Here is a 25,023-nt window from a genome sequence, read left to right as displayed (position 1 = left end):
TTATAATGCTTTAAAATATGTAAAGAAATCCAAAAGCTAAAAAAATTTCATTATTTAAACTTATAATTTTTATTTAAAAAGCGATAAAAATTAGTAACAAATTATTTCTAAAAAAATATTTGTATGCCTATAGACTTGATATACATTGTATATCACACACACATATATATATATATATATATATATATATATATATATATATATATATATATACATACATACATATATGTATCCAATTTTGTACATAATCTAATAAAATTCTATATTTTATGCTGTACATATTGTTAATAGCAGTACTAGTTGACAAAATGTTCTCTAGAATTAATACTTGTACAATGTAATTTTATTGTAAAATATATAAAATGTTGGATATATATATATATATATATATATATATATATATATATATATATATATATATAGATTTATATAAGATGTTATAATCTCTCTGAGGCATTCTCTTTCTTTCACTTCTCATTATTATATAAATATATAGTCTTAATATATATGTAAGTTGGAAAAATATAACTAAATGATATGATTACATAAAAAAGATGTAAATATAAATTGAATAAAGAATTTAAAAAATATATAAATCTTATTTTCCATCATATTGTAACTGTAAAAACTTGAATTATTCAAAGTGATATATTGATAATCTCCACATGTCATAAAGTATACTACAGTTTGTATGAAAATTTATTAATATTTTCCATTATTTCTCTCATTTTTTTTTTTAATTTGGAAAGAGTTCTTAGAAATATATATAAAGAATAATGATACATATATATAGTACAAATATATTCTCTAACATTTTATTTGTTGTGTTATTATTTTATTCTTTCATATAACAGATCTATTTTAGAGTTGACTATTCTTATGGGAGGTGTTATATACTTATCGCAGTAACACTTTGTATTACTTACAAAGTTGAAAGATCCTAAGCGACTGTTGCAATGTGGGCAATGTAATTTGCCCTTAGTCCAAGATTCCTTTAAAAACAATTATTTTGGTTTAGACTTCATATACAAATTTGTATTTTTGGAATTTTAATGAGGAAGATATACCCGATTAATAATATTCATAATCCAATCCGGTGCATTTTCCGAAGTCATATATGAACAGCTATCAGACTTCTCTGCCTGACATCCTATATCTGCTGGCTGCTGTTTTACTTCGTAATGTGCATTAAACAAAATATAATCACCTTTAAAAAGAGATTTGCTGCAATGTTTGCATCTTACATCCATGATATACCAAAAACAGGTAATGCAATAGTGCAGAGAATAATTTAAAGATATATACCTAAAGAAAATAATTATCGTTATTATTAATTGTATTTTAATATTATTACTAAAAGTAATTGTCTGACAAGAAAATTTTATAAAATGTAAGTTAAAAACGTAGAAAGAGAAGCTTATATATTGCAATATATGTAATATATTGTAATATATATCATAAAAATTATAAAAAAATATAACATTGGCAAAACTTACTAAAAAAATGTATGCTATTAGTAATTATTAATAGTAATTATTTTACTATTGTAATTATCATTATTTTAATAAGAGGTATTATAACTGAAACATATCTTCCTTTACACTCTCTTTAGAGGCAATAAAAAAGAAATATAAAATTGCAGCAAATATATAAATAAAATCCAACTTTCTTCTTACATTTGACACTTGATGCGAACATAACCTAATATAATCTTCGTAACCAATGCTACACACGAGGACATATTATTTGCAGAAAAAAAAATTATTTTATCTATTATCTAAAAGCAAGAAGATTTTTCAATATATTTTCAATATATTTTATAAAAAAAATAATCATTGTTATAAAATTAAAATTTGTACTAGTACATTTGTGTATATAAAGTTGGCATATATTTTACTTCACTATTATTACATTAATATAAGCGATAATGTAAAACTGAAATCCTCGATAAAAATTTAAAATAAAAAATTGTGAAAGTAATATGAGAAAATACATTTGTGGTTAATATATTTTATAACTATTATAATTGTATCTTAACATAAAATACAAAATATTTTTTCATTAAAATGATACATTATAATATTTGCACATTAGATAACAGATATGTTCAATCCTCGCCTGCTGGTATCGCATCTTCTAATCTTTTGACAAATTTTACACGTAATTCGGTTACACTGTCGTTTTTAAGTTGATCTTGCACAAACCAGCAAGCAATTTCCATTTGCACCATTTCGCAAGCTCCTCTAAGTACACCAGTCAGTATATTACAATACTTCAAGTTAGAACAATTATCTGGTAATTCTACAAATTCTGTTAATGGATTTGTCTCAAAGCATAGAGAGAATTCATCACCAGCTGGGCTCCAATTCGTAATTGACGGTGTTATACCGAGAAATATCTTGAAGCCACTTTGAATCTTCTCTGCCGTATCTCTAAAGTCATAACATCGACCAGAACCTGTCCGTGCCAGAAAATCCTCTATCAATCGAATTCCTATATTATATCCCATTCTTTCTAATTGTTTGTTAACATCTTCCACATTTTCATAGTCTTTGATCAATTGGGCAACAAGTGCGCCATAAGTTAGAGTAAATAGTTCAGAATTCTGTAATATAAAATACATATATATATATATATATATATATATATATATATATATATATATAAGTAAATAAATACTAAATTAATACTAAATATAAATAAGAGAACAATATTATGTTTTATCACACACATATACACACTCACACACATACAGCTGTTACATTACAATTAATTTCTAAAATTTATAAATTGAAAATTTCAAAATAATCATTAATTTCTATTGTTTTAAACTAATAAGAATATAAATGTTCGTAAGAATGTCCATAACCTTTCAAAATTATTTTTATACTTGAAACAAATGTAAAAAAAATTGTATGCCATTTATTAATATTGAATTTATTTTCCATGTGTGTACAAAACAATGGGATACTTGCCACTTTTTTCGCGTCGAGTTTCGTTCCAGTTCGAGACATTGTTGACAATTGTCCTAGGGAACAGTATGTGACGTTAAACTGATAGCTGATAATTGTTTATTTGTTATGAAATATTTTTCCCGTCTATATTTACATAATATAAAGTTCTGAATACATAAATTAAATATTACTAAAGAATAGGATTGGATATAAAACTTTTACGTTCCGTTGAGTAATTTATTATTTATTTAAAATAAGCATCGGAAGTATTTGGGATTGAGTTTTTTTCGCGATAAAATATCTCTATTTTATTTTCCGTTTCCGTTATTTTGGATTTTCCGCAATTCTAAATTGTTCTAGATCAGCTACGTCTCATAAACTGTAATTTTCTTTTCATTGATCTCTCACAAAATATTTGCTACATAATTATGTAAAATGAGAAAATGAATGAATAATAGAGTGCAATTATATTTTTATTCTATACTTATAAAACATGATGGTAATGGAGAAGAGATTTCAGAATAGCGAAAAATTCGTTTTTGACAGTTCTAGAATAGAGGGTTCAACTGTAAATATGAAATCAATTGACTATCGATTATAATCGAGATTGATGATGCGCTCCGTTTGGCTACGTTCTGCAGAGAAAGCGCTCAGTTATCGTCTTGTCGACTCTCGACGTTGTTGGTTATAAGAGTTCGGTTTTGATTTCGATTGTTACTGAGCTGTTTTCTTTGCTGAACGCGCCCATTATTGACCAATCAAAATAAAGAAATTTTTACTCTATTCCTTCTAATTGATCAATTAAATGATTCAAAACTTTTGTAATGTCAAACAGAATATATCCTAAATCTTCACTATGTCGTGTACAGTCCTGTAATTAGATATGTCAATTTGATTTTTGTGAGATAAATTTTACATTTATTTTTTTTATTAAAAGATAAAATACATTCTTCTCATGTAGTTTCAGATAAAGTATATCTAATATTCAGTGGCATAAACTCAGGCAAGTTGATAAAAACTTTTATACGCTCTAGAAAAAAATATAATGTATGCCTTCTTTTTATAATACTATATCTCCTGATATATTTGCACATAGAGTTTAATGGAATTGAAGAAAGATAAGAGAAAATAAGTTTTGTGCTATTTACTATAATCTTTAATGTAACTGTTTCTTAAAATCTCAATGAGATTTACTGCAAGTGCCTCTGACTTTATGTTCTATATGGTTGTCTTCAAATATATTTTTAATAATATCGCGTTTTGGTTTCGAGTGTGTAGGTAAGCCACGATATAAATTCTCCGTTATTTGCATTCTGGTTGTGTTGTGATTCTTGAATCCTTGATTTAAATATTCAATATTTTCATTGTCATCAATAGCTTTCATTGTAGCTAATAACTTTTCTTTGTCGTAATTAATTACTTTCTTTTTGTCATTTATCTGTTTATTGTCTATTCGCTCAGCTTTGGTGCTAATAGTCTGTTCAGTCTGATGAGACTGAACATTAGTGGATAATGTATTAGTATTTTCTGCTTCTAATGAAGTATTCAATTTATTTTTTGTTTTTACATTGAAATTATTTTCATTTAATGTTTCTTCATTGCTTTGATGTATTACACTTGGCGTTTCCTCTATTCTAGGCTTAAGATATTCTTCTTCTAATTGTAAGTTATGTGCAGGACAGTTGCTTTCATCAAAGTTTGCCGTGGATTCCTCTTCCTGTGAGCTTTTTTTAACTTCTCTCCTTTTTGGACTTGGTAAATTTTTCATTTCTTCACATTTATCTTCCAAATATATTTCATTTTTTCCTTTTATATAGTCTTCTTTTTTAATATCATTAAATGAATTTTCTATTTCAGCTTCTTCCAGAAATTGTTGTCCTTTTGGCCATATTTTCTTTAAAGACTGTTGAGAAACCTCTCTGTTTTCTGTATGGAGATTGTCTAGAATGTGATCAGACATCTTTTGTAACTGTACATCCTTTAATCTCTCAATGGCAGATTGTTCCCTCATTTCTAAACCATTATGCTCTAGATGAGCAATATCGTTAAAAGATTTATTAAATTTTGTATACTTAGATAAATCAGTCTGAAAATTATTGGTTTTATATTCTATGGAAGAATCTCCATTTGTATCTATCTTTTCATCAGACTCAAATTCAGAATCACTATCATAAACATCTTTGTTTCTATAATGTTGTAATACTCTTAATTTACTCTTGTGCTTCTGAAACATTAGGTCATTTGCTACACTTGCATTTAATTCTTTTTCTTCTTCATCACTATAATGGATATCTACTTTTTTCATCATATCATCTAAAGTGTCAGAGATATCGTCTGTGCTGCTAATTAATCTATAACAGAAGCAACAACGTGATTGCAAACAATGTAAGTGCAAAAATAGAATTACTATTATTAATTATACAATACAGATGAATACACTAGAGAAAAAAATCTAATTATATAATTGCATTATGATTTCTTAGAAAATTATACATATTTTCTTACTATATATACCTTGCATATAATTCTCTAGATTTCTGTGAAGTATCTGTGACATAAGATTTCATATGATATTCATTAATACTATCATTCTCTTCATCATCAGATGAATGATCGAATTCAATGTTCAATTCTTTTTGCAGATTTTGGTTTTTTACTTTGCTAAATAATTTTCGTAATTTGCCACTTTCGTTTTTATCATTATTCGAATCATTTCTCTCTTTATAGTCTGTTGTAATTTTTTCATTATGTCTTCTCATTTCTGGATCTTTAGATCTAAATCTTAAATCGTCCATAGAATGCGCGTTTTTACGCATATGTGGTGATCTTTGCAATCGAAACTTTCGTATTTGTTGTAAACTTGCCATTGTTTCCGATTTCAATCGATCTACAGAATGATTCGTATTATTTGTCATCTGAATTATTTTTTCATCTTCATTAGACTCCAATGGATCAAGTAATGGCTACAATTATATCATATGTAAAATCTTTTTAATTATTTCATGCTTAATTATATATTGTAAATTATATATTTTATTCTTACCAAATTGTCCTTTGATATATCCGTTTCGCTTTTTTTATTCCTATTAGATATTTTAACTGGATTTGAGGGGATGCTAAAATACACATATATATTAATAGATCTTTATATTTTATATACATTGTTAAAGAGAAATAAATATAGAGATATACATAATATAAATATAATTTTTGTACCTGAGATTTGTAAGAGAATGACTACCTAGATTTTTCTCTTTATTATAAATTGGCAATTGACCATTATAATATAATCTCTTCTCTCTATTATCTAATAAATATTCTAAACTCTTCAATTTCTCTATTTTTTCCTGCAAGTTTTTCTGTGTCTCTTTGTGTTTTGAAATCTCTACATGTAATTGATGCTTTAAACTCTTACTTTCAAGTGCAAGTTTTCTATGTAAGAGCTGCAAAGATAAGATTTTGTGAATAATACTTTCATGTAATTAAACTGTGTACTTTATTTCTGCTATCTATTATAAAATAAATATATTGACAGTTACCTGTATAGTTTCTTGTTGCTGTTGCACTTTATGATTCATATCAGATAATTGCAACTGTAACTTTTCTCTCTCTTCAAGATTTCGATCTTTACTAAGTTGCAATAGATGCTTGTTTTGTGACTGCAAAATAATATATTTTTTAAATTTATCACAAATATTATATTATCTATACATAAATATTATTATATGTATTATAATTATGTGCAGAACTCACATTTGCAGAATAAAGTTCATTTTCTTTTTCTTTTAACATGTTACATGTGTCCTTATGTAACTCTTTCAACTTCTTATATTTTGTTTGAAGTATTCTTAATTCTTCATGATGCGAATTTATAAGTCTTGGTAACTCAGCATTTGTACCTTCGTAACGCCTTAATGCCGAATCTTGTCTTTTCTGCAATGCCTTTAATAATCTGTTTTCGTTTGCTAATTCCTATAAGGAAAAATTATTTTTGTATTAATATATAAATATCTCCAATATTAAATATATAGAACATATTGATATATCTTTTAAAACTTACGTTAAGATGATAGTGTGCATCAGCTAATTGATTTTGTAACTGCTTGAAACGAAGCATTTTTGCTGACATTACTCTTTGTCCGAGAACACTTTTATCACCAGATTTTGGTTCATCCGACAATGATTGTTGTTTAATACTACCTCTATATGGCGCTCCTATATATATGTATGTATGTATAAATATATGTACAACATAAAAAAGTATTACATAATAATTAATATATTTTAATATGCTTTTATACAAACCAAGTAAAGGATTCAAACATTTTTTGTTTGATTGAAATAATGTTTTTTTGCAAGAAGATAGCTTTTTGGATTCTAGTGTTGAGTTTTTTGAGTCAAGCTTTGGATTTCTGCAATTTGTATTTAATAGATAAAATATGTTAATTTAAAATAAAGTTTATAATAATTTTCTTTTTTTTTCTTTTTATTATTATAAAATTATAATTTATATTGTATAACATATCATTTGAATACTTGGGGGAGGGGAGGAATAAATAATAATATATAAACTTTAGATATATAAATTAAAGATATATCTATGAAAAGTAGTTCAACTAAATTTTAACTAGGAATATACATTTTCTTTGTATATTATCTGAATAGAGCTTTGAATATCTATAATAAGGAATGCAATTTATAAATATATCATAGACAGTAGATGTATTGTTAAAGTTTTATTTACCTATTGACTGTTCTATGCACATTAAGCTGTACAACCGGTAAGATAGTTGTTTCAGTTTGCATTTTATATTTATACACAGCACATTACGACTCACATTGTAATTGCATGTTATTTTTTACAACTTTACCAAGTTGTCACAGAACTGTCAGATATTCTTTGTGGGCTATGTTGTCGACGTCCATAATTGTTTTGAATGGTTGTCAAGGCAACATTTGTGTAAGCATTAATGACAGTGATATAATAATCAATTTCTTTTTAGAATATATTTAAGATATTTTTATTTATTATATTTATTATATTTTATTATTATTATAATCTTAATTGAATTTAATATTATGTATAAAACTTTAATTTAAAACTATATTAAATATCTCTCAATTATATTCTCCTTAATCTTCTAAATAAATAACTTATATATATTTCTCTATAATTTTTTGAATGGATCAAATATTTCTCAATTTAAATAATTATTTATACATATCTAATTAGCATTCAGTTTTCTAAATATATATTACTAAAAAATTGTGCTTTTAATCTATTAAAATATTTATAACAGAGTATTGTTTTTAATCGATTAAAATATTCATCAAAGGATATGTAACAAAGAGTATATTTAAAAAATGGTTATTTGAAATAAACTGATTTTCGTAACATTTTTGTTTATTGCTATTTAACATTATTTATAATGTATACATTGACTTTATAATAAATAATATTATCACCTGTCTTTACAATTATATTAATATCTACAATATTGTGTGTATGTGTGTGTGTAATATTTTCTGATTTGTAAAATGATTTGGTATATCTTATACTTGCTGAATTTTAATTATGAAATATTCCAAAAATGTTATTTTTTTAAACTAATTTTCACTCACTTATATATATCATATAACATAAGTACTTTTTTACCTACATTACATTATCTTTAATTATACTGTTCAGCTTTATTTATTTCTTCTTGTTCTTGTGGTTTCTTCATACCTAAATATTGAGTTTCCCACAATTTGCTATACAAAGAATTTGGTATAGATAACAAAGATTCATGAGTGCCTCTTTCGACTAGATTACCCTGATCTAGAACGAGTATATCGTCGGCATCCATAACTGTCAATAAACGATGCGCAATCACGATTGAAGTCCGTTTTTCTGTCGCTTTGCGCAAGGCATCGAGTATGTTCTATTATAAACAGAATATTTATTTAGAGAAATGTATAATCGATTTTTATATATATTATAGTAATGTAAAAAAATATATTTTTGGATTTACGTGTTCTGTAATAGAATCTAATGAAGAGGTAGCTTCATCAAAGATTAATATAGGGCTGTCTTTCAAAATTGCTCTAGCGATTGCAACTCTTTGCTTTTCTCCTCCACTTAGTTTCAAACCGCGTTCTCCCACAGGTGTATCATATCCTTGTGGCCATTTTAATATAGAGTCATGTAGATTTGCCATTTTTGCAGCTTCGAAAACATCGTCGCGCGATTTTTTCAAATTACCATAATGTAAATTATAAAATATACTTTCATGAAAAAGTACTGTGTCCTAAAATTTGTAACAAATTATAAAAAGAATACTATAATACTTGTATATAAGAGAATATTTGTATATAAAATATAACTTAAAAGAGAAATGATATATTGATATATATCTTACTTGTGGTACAATTGAAATACAAGTCCTGAGATCTTCTAAATTGACATCTCGAATGTTGTGACCATTGATATAAATATCGCCACTCTGCGGTTCAAAAAATCTATACAGCAATCTCACAATTGTTGTCTTACTAAAAAGATAAAAAATCGCATGGAATAATAGTATTATTGATAATCGTCATCTATCAAAGATTTATTACATTTTCTAATTATCATCTACAATCATCTAAACAATTTATATAGTTAATATCATACCCACAACCAGATCCTCCAACAATAGCAACCTTCTTGCCACTTGGTATAGTAAACGAAACATTTTCAAAAATAGATTTTCCTTCAACGTATTGGAAATTTACATTTTTAAATTGAATATCGGATGAATCTGGCGTCACATAAAATCTCAGTGCATTTTCTTTTGACTGTTAATGAATATTCGAAAAATGATTTAAAATTATTTGTGAGACATAGATTATATACTGAATATTTCATAAATGTGAAGACAATGAGGCTTATAATATTGTGCATTTAAATAATCTTACTTTAATTGCAGTATCTGTTGTCATAAGAGTAAACATAGCTTGCATATCGATAAAAGCTTGTCTCACTTCTCGATAAACAGAACCTAAAAAGCCTAAAGGAACTGAGAGTTGAAACAACAAGGCATTCACCATCACCAAATCACCAACAGTCATAGTACCTAAATATTAAAAAATATAAATGTATTAGTTTTTCTATGAGAATATTAGCTTTAATATTTTCTGACTAGTGTATTGTTTCTTACTCTAATAATAATAACTGTAAATATATTTACCATTTACTATATTTTGTGCTGCCAACACCATGATGAGACTTAACGCACCACTGAAAATAGCGTTTTGTCCGAAATTTAACATCGCTAAGCTTGTACTAGTTTTGAGGGACGCCGCTTCGTATTTCTTCAAAGATTGATCATATCTCTCTGCTTCAAACTTCTCATTATTAAAATACTAAGGCACAAAAAATGTTTCAACATTTTTTTTTTCGATTTCTTTAAAATGAATTAAACGGAACTTACGCTTTATTACTGACTTTTACTGTTTCATAATTGATGAGTGAATCTACCGCCTTATTGCCTGCTTCGTTCTCCGCTTGATTCATATGAATCCTGAACTTGGTACGCCATTGCGTAACGGCCAGTGTGAATGCAGTATAAATGCTTACACAACCCAACGCTACAGCTGAATATTCTGACCCGCATTTTATACCCAATATTGAACTTACTAATGCTAATTCAAATATTGTTGGTATTATATTAAATACCATAGCATTTAAAATGAAATTAATACCGCGGCTACCGCGATCGATTGTCTGTGAAAAAGATATAAATGTTTTTTAAATCTTAATATATAACATTTTTTTAATTTCAAATGTTTGTGATTAGAAAATGATATATATGCTAAGTCAAATATTACCTTCGATAAAGCGCCAGTCTGCCTGCTCAAATGAAAAGACATATCAAGATTGTGTAAATGTATAAAAACATTTTTCCCTATTTTACGAATAGAATGTTGTGCAACCTTTGCGAAAACCGCATTTCTGAGTTCACTGAAACCCGCAGCTCCAGCACGTGCTATTCCATCTGCAAAGAACGTTAATCTGGAATTATGTATAACTGTTACAAAAAATCTTTTATGTATTGAAATATTAAAATATTCAAAAAATATGAAACGCCTCTTACATCCTACAAGTAGCGATGTTGCTACAGTCGCGACTGTCGCAGGTGCGGTTGTTAGATCCATTATAGCACTTCCATTAATCGTTGCAGTGTGAGTATTTAAAATATCTACAGCATACTTGAAAATAAATGGTACAAAAACATTCAGGACCTTAGCTGCAACAAGTAAACCTATTGCTATTTTAACTCTTTGCCGTATTTCTGGATCATCCTACAAAGATATATAATAAATATGTTGCATATATTTCACAAATCAAAAATAAATTATTACTTACTTCTGGCCAAATGTATCTAAGCATGGCTTTCAACATATCTATGCTAGTGATAGATTGTTTATTTTGTAAATCAAACGCATCTCTATCCAAACCAGAAACACCGGGATGAAAACAGTTTCTTTTTTGCTGCCCAGGCTTTGCTCCAGTTAATCCAGTAACAACTGATGTAAATTTCACTGGTGGCACGACAGATTTAGATTGCGGCACATTCTTCTTCTTCTGAGCACGATCGATTACATTGCCACTGCAACACTATAGCGAGAAGGCAAGGTTTAATTTTTATCAATTTTTACCAATATATCCTACAAGAAATATATAAATATGTATTTTTACAAAATAAATTTAATAATAAATATGTATTTTTACAAAAATGTATGTACTATATGTATGTATATAGCATATAGATGAGTAGATTTAAATAGTTTAATATCTGATTTAAATAGTTAAACTAATTATAGTTTTAAGATTAAAAAAAAAAAATAATTGAAATGATGAAATTAAAAAACTATGTGAAAAACAAATGATTTTTCAAACTATTTTTATTTTATACTAAGATATATATAATAAGATATATATATTTTATAATAAGATATATCATATATAAACTATATATAAATTATAATTTGTATAAAATATATGTATATATATGTTAAGTGTTTAGTTCGAAAAAGATTTATAGTTTTAAAATAATTCTAAATGTATACTCATATGTTTGGAAATATATTCTCGTATACTATGCAATTGTAAAAGAAAAATTAAAAACTAAATATTTTTTATTACTATTTATTACTCTTTTTTTCTACTATCACATAATATTTTCTAAAAAATATAAAATCTCTTAAATGTATGTAATAAAATTAGATATATGTATAAAAAAGAATTTTTTTAACTATGTATTCTATATTTCATATTGTGTACAAATTAAATAATATTACATAGATAATCTTAAGATTGCTGTAAATTATGATTTCCTGGATGTACAGCCTTTTCTGTTTCTTTTATATAATTATATGCCGTATTTAAAATATTAATATATTCTTCTACAAGATCTATTGCAATGGAAAAACTCCGACTTTTAGATTTAAAATTTTTCATATTACTTAAAGCACATATATATTCCGTCTTTTTCAAATTTAAAATACTTATTCCTAGCTTATTAATAAAAAGCAATTCATGTGACTCAAATCTTTCGTTGTATATCTTCATTTTCCAACAGTTCTTTTCTAATTTTGTACCCAGTATAAATAGTGTTATGGTTGCATTATAATTAAGACCGTCGCGTGTAAACGACATATTTTTATCGAAATTATTGAATATAATAAAATCTAATTTATTCTTTGAAACATCAAAACATCTTTGTATTTCCAAAATATCAAAATGGATTTCGTCTAGTGGATTGTATGGAATGAAAAATCCGTAATCGATATACAATTTAAGATTGTTATGTGCTCCATAATTAATAAAAACTTGTGATTCTTTATCAAACGATTTCAAAGTAATAATTTGATAAAACTGATTTTGGTAATCATCTGTAATAATAGATACTTTGACATTAGTATTGATATCATGATTAAATAAATCTAGAAACGGTGCTAAAGCCAGATTATTAGGTTGTTTTATATTAAATATATTTTTCTCGCGTAATAATTTAGTATCTATATATACTGCTCTTGTATTAACAACATAGTATGCCCATTTATATCTTGTGAATGTTATTATTTTTTGTAGAGGTAAATTGCAATGAGAACAATGACTTTTATTAGTAATATCCAAGTATTTCACAGCTTTCATTAGTAAAGAAAAATTATTTTCTAATTTATGCGCTTGATGTAAAGAATCTAAAATAAAACTTGGTAGCATTTTTTTTTCTTTATTGGAACAAAAATCTGGATTTGTAAAAAATTGTGGCAGAGTTTTTAGGTAAAGATACCACTTTGATTTTATCCCTAAATGTACTTCATATATAAGAAATATTGCAAGCATACATTGGGGATTAAAACTATCAGTGATATTATTTAGAAATAAAAATCTAATATTACTCTGCAATAACGTATCTGTTGTTATTAACATTCGAAATGGCAATTGAATTAATACTTCATTACTCTCTATGTGTTTTAATGTTTTTAAGCCTCTGCCTGTGAAAGGAAAATATTCTGGTATCAAATGACGAATCAATAAGCAGTTTTCATTTAGAAGCCAGGATTTTAAAGATATTAATGGTTCTTCAATATTCTCATTCAATTTTATAATGTTGAGCTTCTTCTTCTGGCGACGTTTTCTTAATGTTCGCCCCATTGCAGATATATAGATATTTTATCTATAAAAGCTGTAACAATAATCTTTTATTGTACGCTAAAGAATTTACATATATAATAAGTCTTTAAATTAATCATAATAAAATGACTTTTCATATCATATTATTTTTTTACATTGTGATAATTTGCACACAATACACAAAATTTCAGAACTAATTGTAATTGTACAAAATAATCTCACAACACTTGTATTTCTATATTTATTAAAAATTGCTAATCTTATCTAATTGTTAAAATAAATATTAAAAAATATCGCAACCAGAGATAATTAAAATAAAAACATATAGATGAAACGATAGGATAAAAATGTATAAATTTCATATACATATATTTACGTAATTGCATGATTAATGACTGAGTGTCACGATAATAAAATGCAATATTAATAATAATAAGTACATAATTTTGGTTACATTACCCTAACACTGAGAAGCGAAAATGTTGAATTATATCCAGCAACGTAGAATTTATTAGATAATTTTGATCGTGTCACAATACTGGTGCAATACATTGTTCTCATCCTGTTCCACAGCTTTTCATCGCACGGTGCCTTGCGTAGCAAATGACCACACAATATGCTTGTCATCTTTCGTTTTCTTCTACGATTTATTCTTACAACACATCGAGAATATTAAATAAATATTAAAAAATAAACGTCATTACTGAAATATCGCAGCGATCATATAATCGTGATCAGCTGTGATAAGATAAATGTACTATGATCAATCATAAAACACGTGGTACATATGTGTACCGTTTTTGGTATTTGCACTTTTGCACTTTTTACACTCACAGGGTCTGTTCGTTTTAGCTGAACTGGCTGCACTAGTTCAGAGTTTATCCTTTTCTTTCCAATATGGAGATGCTTTGCTTTCTCTTTTTCTACAACATTCGAATTATAGTTGTCTCGCTTTAGATGCGTAATTTCTGAAAATTACGAGCGACATAACAAATCTATAAAACCCCTATAAAAAAGAATACATAAAAATAAAGTACATGCATAAAAATATATATGTAAATGACTAGATTTATTTATACTTTTCATTAAATATATTCCATTTGACATTACAAATGTTAAAACATTTGATTGACCAATTGAAACAAGATCTTCCTTATTTTGTCCTAACTTAAAATTTTTATAACACCTGTGGTCTGAAAGATTATTTCACGTAAAAAAAATTTTAGTCATAATTCGTAAGCAATCAACCAATCATAATCATTCTTATTACTTACGTTTATTGTTAGAATGCTTATTATTGGTCGATTTACTTAGTTAGTTCCGAAATTCACTGCCAATATAATATATGTTACGTGAACTATAGATTTCCAGTACTAGCAGTGAATTTCGGGAAACGATTGAAGAAAGTATCTTTCTGAACTTGATTTGAACAAATGTCAAATTATACACGCGTGTATATATTTCTATTATTTAATTTAATCCACATTCGTCAAGAGTAATTGGTGAGTCTTAACGAATAAGATTAAAAATCTATTAATTTTATTTATATATGACAATTATGTGCCGTTGTGTCTTAACTGTTATATGTACGTATATACGATGTGAATAAAAAGTATTTGACATGTTTTTGTATCACAAGTATGTGGCATACCCTTCAATTTTTTTCTTAACAAATATATGTGTTCATTTCATTTTCATTTTTTTAGATCTCACTGTGATAATACAAAACGTGCAATTTAAAGGATTCCTAATAAAGCAAACTAATTTCATACTTAATAAATTATATAAAAAATTTAAGGATATTTCATAAATTGAATGTTAATGCGAAAACTTTTTGTGGCAGAGGAAACAAAGACATTTAAAAATTTAAATGTAAATTTTAAATACAAAAAAATAATCTTACAGATATTGTAATGTGAGATTCAATTGCATGAGAAATTTTTGGAAAGTTAGGTCAGAAGAGAAAGTTTTGATGACACACTTGTTATATTAATCTGTAAGCATGTAGTTCCTCAGTTATACTATTTACATTCTGTTTTATACTGTGATCTTGATCAAATTTTGTATTTTGTTCTTTCTACTTTTAATTTACTTTTAACAAAATTTTATCATCCAACTGTTCTGTTGAAATAATATTAAACTGTAGTTAAAATCTTGAATCATAATTTTGGAAAAAATCTATTGATTTAATAATATATTTTTACAGATCTTATTTACTATAGGAAACTAGTAGTTTTTTCTAAATAACATAGAGACAATGTTGGCAAATACATCTATATTTAGAATTTGGAGAAGCATTCCTGTAACTACATTTCTGTGGAAGTCAAAGATTTCTCAAATCCAGAGAACAATTTGTGTTTCAAGACAAAATAAATTTTATTTTAATAATGTTAACCAAGCAGAAAACAAAGTGGTAATAAATCAGAAAACAGATTGGAATAAAACTATGTCGGAGGCAGAAAAAATTGTTGGATATCCAACATCTTTCTTAAGTTTAAGATGGCTATTGAGTGATGAAATTGCAAATGTTGCATTGCATTTAAGAAAGTTGGTTGGATCTAATCATCCCTTGTTGAAAACAGCAAAGTGAGTATCATGACGCAATATTTCTATAAAAATAAAGATATCATCTATATCTTTCCAACAATAGAAGTATTATCTATAATGGACGTAACACACAAGCATTTGGTCTCATTGTGTTGCTAATCTCTAAAGCTGCCGGCCATTTGAATGCAAAACCAGTAGAAGAAGATAAAGCTGCAGGTGTATTACATAGGTATAATAATTCAGTATTACATAGTATTTCATAACTATTATAAAAATATAATAATTTTAATGTTGTTGATTATGAACATATATATTACCATAACTTTTGATGAAAATAATAAATTAATCTAAAATATGTAAACATATTGTAGCCAAAGAGCATTAGCTGAAATTACAGAGATGATACGCATTAGCAATTTAATACATAGAGGACTAGTAAATATAAATACAAATGGAACTTTGTCTGTGGAATCCTCAGAATTGAACAATATGATCTTTGGCAATAAAATAGCATTGTTATGTGGTGATTACTTACTTAGTAATAGTTGTACTGAATTAGCATCTCTCAGAAATCAGGATGTAAGTATATTTATTATTTTTCTTGCTTATATAGATTTTTTGTTGAACTATATTAATTATAAGAAAAAAAAATAAAGAGAGAAGAAAGTTTAACTTTTTATCTTTTTATTATTTAAAATATACAGACAGCTAAAAAAAAAGATTGTTTCTTTTTAGCTTATTTTCTTAATATCATCTGCAGTAAAAGATTTATGTCAAGCAGAGTTTGTAGCATGCAGAGATAACCAAAATTTTCCCATACCATCAATACCACCTGAAGATCGTACGGATTATGCGCTTAAAGAATGGACACTTTTAAATGTTTATGGTGCTGGATCATTGCTTGGAAAAAGCTGTCAAGGCACATTGCAATTAGCTGGACATAGCAAAGAATTACAAGTGGAAGGTTATAAGTTTGGCAAACATCTAGCTTTAGCATGGCAGGTAACAATTTAAAAAAAATATGCATTTTTGAAATATATGCGTATTAGAAAAAATGTTTGCAATTTGTTAATAATTTTGCAAATTTTAATGATATTTAATGATATTTTAAAAATGTAATGCAATAATATTTTTATAGGCTTCTTTAGACTTAGGTTTATGCATCAATAAAGACAAAGAAATCTTGCATAATTTGTGCGCTGCTCCAATTATGTTTCATGTTGAACATGATCCTTCAATTTTAACTGAGCTTTACAAGGGAATAGAATCAGTAGAAAATGTCGACTATTTAAAGGTAAAATAATAATATAATTTGTATATATAATCAAACTAATTCATGTTTTCTAAAACTATAATTAATGAATCAACATTGAGAAAAAAAGATATATATATATTTAAATAATATTTCGTATATAGGTACTTGAGATCATTGCAGATGGTCCAGGTATTGGATTAACCAAAGAACTTATAAAGGAACATTCGCAAAAAGCTATGGAAGTCTTAAATGTATTTAAAGAAAGTGATGCAAGAAAAGCCTTATCTAACATTATTATTGCAATAGGTGATTTTTAATTAAAAAAATATTAATATAGCAAAATTTATTATTTATTTTATATATACTAAACAAAATTATATAAAGAAGAAATTCAAACTACAGTTTATGAAGAGAACTTTTTACAAAACAAATTTATTAAATTCTATTATATATATATTTTATTGAAATAGTTATATTAATATATAAATATAGAATATTATAGATATATTTTTATATGCGAATTAAATATCTTAAGAATTACTAAAAAATGTTATCTTTTTATCAAGACTTTTGTTTTTTTTTTACAAGTATTTTTTAGATACATATATATATTAGATACATATTATACATTTTTGTATTGATCACAATATATTGTAAAAATATTGATATTTAATTAAATTATTTTTTTATAAATAATATTTGAAATGTATAAATTAAAATAAGAAATTTTTCAATTACAGGTGCATTCTATTTAATGCTACAAAAGTTTTAAAGCATTTGATTGATCAATTGGAACAAAAAGTTTTTTTTTTATCTTGATCAATGAAATGATTCAAAACTTTTAGCATCACATAAACAAATGTCACATTTCTTCCTATGTTCCTTTTATATTTCTTTATATATTTTCTTATATATGTATATTTTATTGTTATTATTTTATTTTACATTTGCCATACACAATACAAAATGTAAATATTTTATAAGTTGTTTAAAATGTGAATTATGATATATAACATTTTTTCCCAATATGTAAAAGAAAAAAGTTAAAAAAATTTCTTTTTTAAATTTTATTTACTTTATTTAAATAAAATGTTTAACTTATGATACATATACGCTATGTTATACAGTTTAAGATAGATGTATTTTTTATTGTTTTTATTATGTATATTTATTGTATATATATATATATATATATATATATATATATATATATATGTATGTATGTATGTATATATATTTATATAAATTTGCTACATTAATATTATTAATTAATTTATATTATTTTTTACATCAAAATTGTGATGAATAAATAAGAACATCTCCACTAAAAATAAAAATATTTCCATTATAATAGTTGTTTTCCATTTACATCAAAACTCAGAATTCTCACTTATGACGTCATAACTCAGTTCAATGCACGTTCCTTTTGATGCTGAGAAAGTGAGATTCAACTGAGTTTCTGCACACGATTGAGACCGTGTGCTTTAGTGAATCCAAAGTCACATACAAAAGTAAGGTTATGAACCTGCAATATCACTTGCGCGAACAATTGACATTTTATCTGAGTGTAATATACTAACTGATGATGAGTGACTCAGTATCACTTGAGTGCAAATGGAAAGCAACTATCATAAAGAATTGATACCAGCTGGCATTATAATCGCGGACGCTAAAAGCTTAGGTTATCCTGTGAAAAGTCTACCGTCTACTTGCGTCTGACTTTTTTGATTATAAATTATTCTGATTATATATTAATATCGATTAATATAACGATATTAATATATATATATATATATATATATATTAATATCGTTTAAAAGGGGAACTATGACAGAAATAATCGAATTATGTCCTAATAGAAGTTTGATGAATTCATCTTTCGAAAAATATCAGTTCTCTACCGATGCTGCTCCTATAATTTCTGAAATCAAGTTAAAAAATCGTAAGATTTATATTTTATAATCTATATCTAGAGATACAGCTTTTTATAAAAATTTTTCTTTAATCAAAAAAATAATATTTCAGATGTATACAGAATAGAACCAAATCAGAATCAAGAATCTTGGTTGGAAGCAAGACTATTTGCATTTCATAATCATTTATTTAAGAATGTGTATGATATATCGTGTTGGTTTATTGATAAAGACTGGACTGTTTGGCGTTTAGATAAGGATAATTCCTTGGATGAAATGTATAAATTATATAGTGCAGATATAGACTTATCAAAACTAATGTACAATCCATCAATTGGATTTACTTTGAATAATATTACAGTAATTTCCAATGGTGGTGAAAAACTAGAGGTTTTAGTAGGAAGTACAAAACAGAATATGAAAGTTTTTTCATTGGGTCCTATAGAACCTGGAATTATTATGAATGTGCAATATATAGAAAAAGATTTGAAAATTATTGTAACTATGTGCACTATTGCTGCAAAAAGTGATGGAAAGAAATATACACAGCTTACATTGTTATCGTGTACTTTGCAATATATAGAAAATGAGATAAAAAATATTTATCATATAAATAAACAGTTATTGAAAGTTCAAGGTACTGTAGATTATATCTATGTGGAAAAAAATGGTAATTATTTGCACTCTATTTGTCAAAATAATATTGATTTTGAGAAAGGAGATACACAAGAATCTGAAAATAAAATAAAACAATCAAATATTGATTTACAAATAAAGACTCCAAAATATTATTGGTCGCAAGATGAAGATTCGCTTACTGTTTGTATTAAAATACTTAAACAATATACCAATAAACAACCTAAAATACAAGTCAAGCCATTAGAATTATCTGTTGTAATGGAAAATGAAATATTAATACAAGGAGAGTGTCAACATAGATTAGAGGAAAATATGGCAACTTGGAGATTTAAAGGAGATACATTACAAATTGATTTAAGTAAATATGAAAATGGATTGATGTGGAATGAATTAATCAAAGGTGATACAGGAGGTGAATGTTTACCTAATGAAGCTCTTGCTGCAGAAATTCATACAAGGTATTTTTTATAATTTGTATGTTCTATTGTAATATATTGAATTTAAGTTATACATACATATATATATATATATATATATATATATATATATATATATATACACACAATATATATCTAATATTTTTTGTATAATATTATTTTGTATAATATTTTTATAATCATATATAATTCTCTTATATACATATATAATTCTCTTTTACTTCAATTTTTTTAAATAAGAAAAATATATGTTATAATGTATGATATAATATATACAATTATAACATATACAATAGTATACAATAATGTAATTATATATATTATATATGTAATATCATCATTTATAGGCTAGCACACTTATGTACAGATCAGAATAACACTACTGGAGGAGATCAACCTTGTATAGGATTTAATGCTGAGCAATTAGAAGAATGTGATCTAGAAGGAAAAGATAACTTTTTACAAAGAATTAATCTTCCTATGCAGACAACTACGCATCTAGCTAGATTGGGAAGTAATAATCATGTGCTGTTCACCTGCAAAAGAAAATATGGGCAAGCAATATGCCTGAGGCATGATCATGATGCTTGCGTTTGGATGATAGATGATGTAAATGACGATGCTGAATGGGATATAAGACATACCCATAGTTTTCCCAGATTTGGTTATGTTGAAGCTAGTAAAACCAATAAAAAATTTTGTGTGTCTCCTGCTGGTAAGATATTAAAAGAAAATCTTTAAATATATTTATCTGCAATGAAAATATTAAAATGTACACATTTTTGTTCTGCCATAGATGGTTCATATATAGCTATAGTAGAACATGTGAGACATGTATTTTTGTATGAGAAACCTGATGATGGAGCAAAGACAGCCAAGCAAAGAATTATAGATCTAAATTGTGAAACTTCCATTATGGGTGCTATTGCTACAAAGAAATATTTGTTTGTACTTTCGAAAGATAAATTATATCGTTTACAAATTTATGATAATTAAGGTGCATTTATTATTAAAATAAATAATTCTAAATGTTTTCTAAATATTGTATTTTAAAATAACATAGTATTAAGTATACTGTATACATATGTGAGTAAACTGTAAGTAACAACATAGTATAGTCAGGTTTGCTACTTTATCTTTTTTATTTGCAAATATCTCTCTTGTTACAAATAGTGTTTTATATTCTACTCAATTTTCCACGAATTAAATATGGAGTAATGAAAATAGAAAAATTAAATTTAATAATTTATTATTTCTTTTCTTTACATTTTACATGTATATACATGTATTAAATCTAATTTAATAAATTATTTATATTTAAATTTGATATTTAATCCTAGTAATAAAAAAATGAAAAAATGTAAAATAACGACATAAATTTTTTTTTATTTTATGACATAATTTTTACTGTTATGTGTTTTCTATTTGAGATATAAATATAAATATATAAAAATGTTATGTTTATTGAATAATTATTTTAAATTTCACGATCTTCTCTTTACACGTATATTTATTTGAAATTACACAATCTCGTATCGTCACGTTTTATTTCAAAATATTTTATACGTGACATAACGAATAAATTGAGTTCGCATTTTTTGCAGATTGCGCATAATTTAGTATAAATATATTATATACTTGTTGCAAGTGTATACGTAAAAGTTCACGTTTCATACACTATTCATATCAACTGAATCAGATAGGATAACAGTAACAAGCATTTATCGCTGTAAAAAACTTGATAAGATTTCTCTTTTTCTCGAAACCGAATACGTTCATAAACGTTGATTTTAACGTATCTTGCTTTTATGGAAATTGTGTTTTTGCGTGAGAATATTGGTCTTCAACTAAGTTACATATATTTAGAGAAATTTTAGGTGAGGAAATATATGTTGTATTATTTTTTTTTCTATTTTAGAAAAATCTCTTGCATATTTGAATAAAATATTAAAATCTTTTCCTACTTATTGTAAATTTTTTAATTGACTACTATAGAGTATTTGTATAACAGTGAGAAAATCTTTGATTGTGTTTCATCGTTATTTCAAAATCGATCGAAATAACGATATATCTCATTTTGTTTTATTCTTGTTTAAGTTATATTAAAAACAGATCGACTTGTATTTTCATACATTATTATCTCAATAATTAAGAAAAGGATTTATGAAAGGATGAATTAAATATAGGATTAATCTTCTTTTTCTGTTATAATTTACGTGGAACAGATTGCCGCGACAAAAAGATCAAAAGGAGATGAGACTTACATTTATATTGCTGTCCATTTTCGTGTTCTCTGGACTCGTTTCAGGGACCGAAAATTATCCGGATGCATATGACAATGTAGACGTAAATGCAGTTCTTAATAGTGATCGTCTTCTACATCAATATATGGATTGTATTCTCGAAAAAGGTTCCTGCACCGCCGATGCACGCAGCCTTAAACGTAAGTATATCTGATTTTTTATTTCGATACTTTATAACTCCATAATTTCCAACTTTATAATTCCATAAGAGCTTTATAAAATCCAACTTTATAATTCCATAAGAGCTATATTTTTCTTAAGTGAAAAGGAAAATATCGTATTGAAATGAGAAAAGCAGAAAAAAAAGAAAAAAAAAAGAAAACAAATAATTCATATACTAAAATATAATGCAATTATATATATATATATATATATATATATATATATATATATATATATATATACGTACAAGTTTTTATGAAATAATTTGTTCGTATATGTACATATTGAGATAAACTTAAATAAATCTCGATGTTCTCGCATATAGGTGAGCTTCCAGAGGCGATAGCAACAGCTTGCGAAAAATGCAATTTAAAGCAGAGACAAGGAGCAAGAAAAATAAGCAATTATTTGAAAGAGCAAAAACCAGAACTCTGGGCGGCATTTCTTGAAAAATATGATCCCAATAAAGAGTATATTGCAAATTTCGAAGAATTTCTAGCACAAGTAGAAGAATAATTTTTATTTTATTAATATTTTTTAATATATATGTATATTACAATAAATAATTCTGTTTTCTCACGATATCGATAAATCGATATCATGTGTTTAACATATGAGTACATTAAACGTCCGCGTACAATAAATATATCTATATGTAATGCTGTATGTCTGTCTTAAAAGTATCTTCGTCCAATAAAGTTATAATTCCAAGTTTCTCATAAAGTCTCATAAAATTTTACTTATTAAAAAATATATATTGCAAGAAATTTAATTCAGTTAAATCATTGGATGCATTTAGGAGACACAATCGTCAGGTAGCAATCAAACGTGTGATTCTTATTTTTTAAATCTGTACAAAACAACATCGAGTGTTCACGATGCTTAACCGTTGTGTCTCCTAAACGCATCTATTGTCATAATTACATACAACTATAACTTAATTATGCATTTTTTCTTTATGCTTTTTTGATTGCCATTGTTACTAAACGATTCCAAGTTTCAAGATCATTTTTCATAAACCAGTCGATAATCGTATCAAAAAAGTATATTTGCTTCTCCGTACATTTTCTACATCTCGTAACAATTGCTTCCGCAAATTTTTCTAAAAAGGAGAAAACATTATTAAAATAATATAAATGACAAGTATTGTATATTGTTATAAAATTTAATTTAAAAGTATAAATGAATATGTGTAATTTAACAAGTTTATTCTTTCCTGAAAATATTATTTCATTATAAATCTTGACTTGAAGTATATATGAAATAATAAATTATAAATAATAATTTCAGTTTTTATAAACAAGATAATATCAGTTTATAATTAATATATAATATTAAACTATAAATATTTTGAGTATTTCCGATAGTTTAAATTAAAGAACAAAGAGAAAGAAAAGAGGGAAATTTATACCTTTTAAGAAGCGTGCAGATCCCGTATTACAGGGAGAAGTATTCATTATACATCCCAGATATTGATTCCTCGAGCGAGGATTATCCAACACTGCCTTGACATCAATATCATCGTATTTATTCGAATATTTTTCATCTGCTGCATGTGCAACCAATACGATACATATCACAACGAGACAGGCAAATGTGCAAATAGTTAATTTAATCATTTTAGGAAAAAATTATTGAATGTGTTTCGTTCTCCGATGAGTATTTGTATAAAACTGAATGCTACAACGTCTCTGATTATTCGTATTTATAGATGACGAGACCGACAAAAAGTCTCTGAAACAAAGAGGACGTCATGGCCATTTGATGACTGGTCATCAGTCTCAAAAAGAAAGAAGACAAATTGGAGTTGTTTTCCTATAACTGAATAAAAAAATCACACTGCCTTGCGTGATTCAATCAAGGTTAATACCTGGTTTGTCAGGAAATTTTAATGCATAAATAAGCCAGCCAAGGGCGTTGAGAAGACTAATGAATAATGTAAGTTCCCTGGAAGAGTGTGAATAGCCTGGGATTTTTTAAAAATCTGATTTTTAACTGTGTGTTATCATGCATTTTGTTTCTAATAAATTTTGTTTATACGTACAATTGTTTATACGTTATCATTTATTTCGTCTTGAATAAATTTTGTGTTTTCTCTCGAACAAACTAATATAGGGCGTAGTGGATAAGTATTAAGTTATTATTTCACT

At 26.0% G+C, this 25,023-nt stretch overlaps 7 protein-coding genes across 11 annotated transcripts; 3 read left to right on the top strand and 4 right to left on the bottom strand.

The window, feature by feature from the left end:
* Window positions 1-457: 457 nt before the first annotated feature.
* Window positions 458-1,889, bottom strand: LOC126848410 (E3 ubiquitin-protein ligase RNF180-like). Its single transcript, XM_050589305.1, has 4 exons — window positions 1,866-1,889; window positions 1,677-1,777; window positions 1,068-1,305; window positions 458-992 (listed from the first exon to the last, which is right to left on the bottom strand). Exons 2-4 carry the CDS (start codon window positions 1,739-1,741, stop codon window positions 831-833), a joined length of 465 nt encoding a protein of 154 aa, XP_050445262.1. The 5' UTR covers window positions 1,742-1,777; window positions 1,866-1,889; the 3' UTR covers window positions 458-830.
* LOC126848409 (trafficking protein particle complex subunit 3) lies at window positions 1,884-3,513 on the bottom strand. Of its 2 annotated transcripts, XM_050589303.1 has the most exons (3): window positions 3,439-3,513; window positions 2,976-3,028; window positions 1,884-2,605 (listed from the first exon to the last, which is right to left on the bottom strand). In XM_050589303.1, the coding sequence occupies exons 2-3, from the start codon at window positions 3,012-3,014 to the stop codon at window positions 2,108-2,110; spliced, it is 537 nt and encodes a 178-aa protein (XP_050445260.1). In that variant the 5' UTR covers window positions 3,015-3,028; window positions 3,439-3,513; the 3' UTR covers window positions 1,884-2,107. The 2 variants fall into 2 exon arrangements, with proteins under 2 accessions (XP_050445260.1, XP_050445261.1); XM_050589304.1 differs by lacking the exons at window positions 2,976-3,028; window positions 3,439-3,513 and adding an exon at window positions 2,746-2,877 and having other exon boundaries at window positions 1,885-2,605.
* Window positions 3,514-3,863: 350 nt separating this feature from the next.
* On the bottom strand, window positions 3,864-7,925 carry LOC126848373 (centrosomal protein of 128 kDa). Of its 2 annotated transcripts, XM_050589221.1 has the most exons (9): window positions 7,699-7,925; window positions 7,260-7,366; window positions 7,015-7,169; window positions 6,708-6,926; window positions 6,494-6,613; window positions 6,171-6,397; window positions 5,998-6,070; window positions 5,469-5,917; window positions 3,864-5,305 (listed from the first exon to the last, which is right to left on the bottom strand). In XM_050589221.1, exons 1-9 carry the CDS (start codon window positions 7,758-7,760, stop codon window positions 4,135-4,137), a joined length of 2,583 nt encoding a protein of 860 aa, XP_050445178.1. In that variant the 5' UTR covers window positions 7,761-7,925; the 3' UTR covers window positions 3,864-4,134. The 2 variants fall into 2 exon arrangements, with proteins under 2 accessions (XP_050445178.1, XP_050445177.1); XM_050589220.1 differs by having other exon boundaries at window positions 7,015-7,366.
* Window positions 7,926-8,340: 415 nt separating this feature from the next.
* LOC126848378 (iron-sulfur clusters transporter ABCB7, mitochondrial) lies at window positions 8,341-14,410 on the bottom strand. Its single transcript, XM_050589231.1, has 11 exons — window positions 14,077-14,410; window positions 11,344-11,595; window positions 11,072-11,279; window positions 10,806-10,972; window positions 10,423-10,701; window positions 10,166-10,340; window positions 9,894-10,051; window positions 9,610-9,773; window positions 9,356-9,485; window positions 8,969-9,244; window positions 8,341-8,878 (listed from the first exon to the last, which is right to left on the bottom strand). The coding sequence occupies exons 1-11, from the start codon at window positions 14,242-14,244 to the stop codon at window positions 8,627-8,629; spliced, it is 2,229 nt and encodes a 742-aa protein (XP_050445188.1). The 5' UTR covers window positions 14,245-14,410; the 3' UTR covers window positions 8,341-8,626.
* Window positions 14,411-14,995: 585 nt separating this feature from the next.
* On the top strand, window positions 14,996-17,976 carry LOC126848391 (all trans-polyprenyl-diphosphate synthase PDSS2). 2 transcript variants are annotated; one of them, XM_050589259.1, is made up of 8 exons: window positions 14,999-15,119; window positions 15,324-15,613; window positions 15,824-16,203; window positions 16,268-16,393; window positions 16,536-16,743; window positions 16,900-17,166; window positions 17,303-17,458; window positions 17,581-17,976. In XM_050589259.1, exons 3-8 carry the CDS (start codon window positions 15,875-15,877, stop codon window positions 17,734-17,736), a joined length of 1,242 nt encoding a protein of 413 aa, XP_050445216.1. In that variant the 5' UTR covers window positions 14,999-15,119; window positions 15,324-15,613; window positions 15,824-15,874; the 3' UTR covers window positions 17,737-17,976. The 2 variants fall into 2 exon arrangements, with proteins under 2 accessions (XP_050445217.1, XP_050445216.1); XM_050589260.1 differs by lacking the exon at window positions 15,324-15,613 and having other exon boundaries at window positions 14,996-15,119.
* Window positions 17,977-18,730: 754 nt separating this feature from the next.
* Window positions 18,731-22,105, top strand: LOC126848344 (nudC domain-containing protein 1). Of its 2 annotated transcripts, XM_050589166.1 has the most exons (5): window positions 18,731-19,361; window positions 19,445-20,429; window positions 20,756-21,123; window positions 21,205-21,405; window positions 22,013-22,105. In XM_050589166.1, the coding sequence occupies exons 1-4, from the start codon at window positions 19,247-19,249 to the stop codon at window positions 21,402-21,404; spliced, it is 1,668 nt and encodes a 555-aa protein (XP_050445123.1). In that variant the 5' UTR covers window positions 18,731-19,246; the 3' UTR covers window position 21,405; window positions 22,013-22,105. The 2 variants fall into 2 exon arrangements, with proteins under 2 accessions (XP_050445123.1, XP_050445122.1); XM_050589165.1 differs by lacking the exon at window positions 22,013-22,105 and having other exon boundaries at window positions 18,732-19,361; window positions 21,205-21,876.
* Window positions 22,106-22,143: 38 nt separating this feature from the next.
* LOC126848346 (ejaculatory bulb-specific protein 3-like) lies at window positions 22,144-23,596 on the top strand. The gene is made up of 3 exons (XM_050589170.1): window positions 22,144-22,285; window positions 22,634-22,851; window positions 23,199-23,596. Exons 2-3 carry the CDS (start codon window positions 22,662-22,664, stop codon window positions 23,387-23,389), a joined length of 381 nt encoding a protein of 126 aa, XP_050445127.1. The 5' UTR covers window positions 22,144-22,285; window positions 22,634-22,661; the 3' UTR covers window positions 23,390-23,596.
* The last annotated feature ends 1,427 nt before the right edge of the window (window positions 23,597-25,023 follow it).

Source organism: Cataglyphis hispanica, chromosome 3, assembly GCF_021464435.1.
Source record: "Cataglyphis hispanica isolate Lineage 1 chromosome 3, ULB_Chis1_1.0, whole genome shotgun sequence".
In the NCBI taxonomy this organism is placed as follows: Eukaryota; Metazoa; Arthropoda; class Insecta; order Hymenoptera; family Formicidae; genus Cataglyphis; species Cataglyphis hispanica.
The sequence above is the reverse complement of the archived record's forward strand: the minus strand, read 5'-3'. Positions and strand labels throughout refer to the sequence as shown.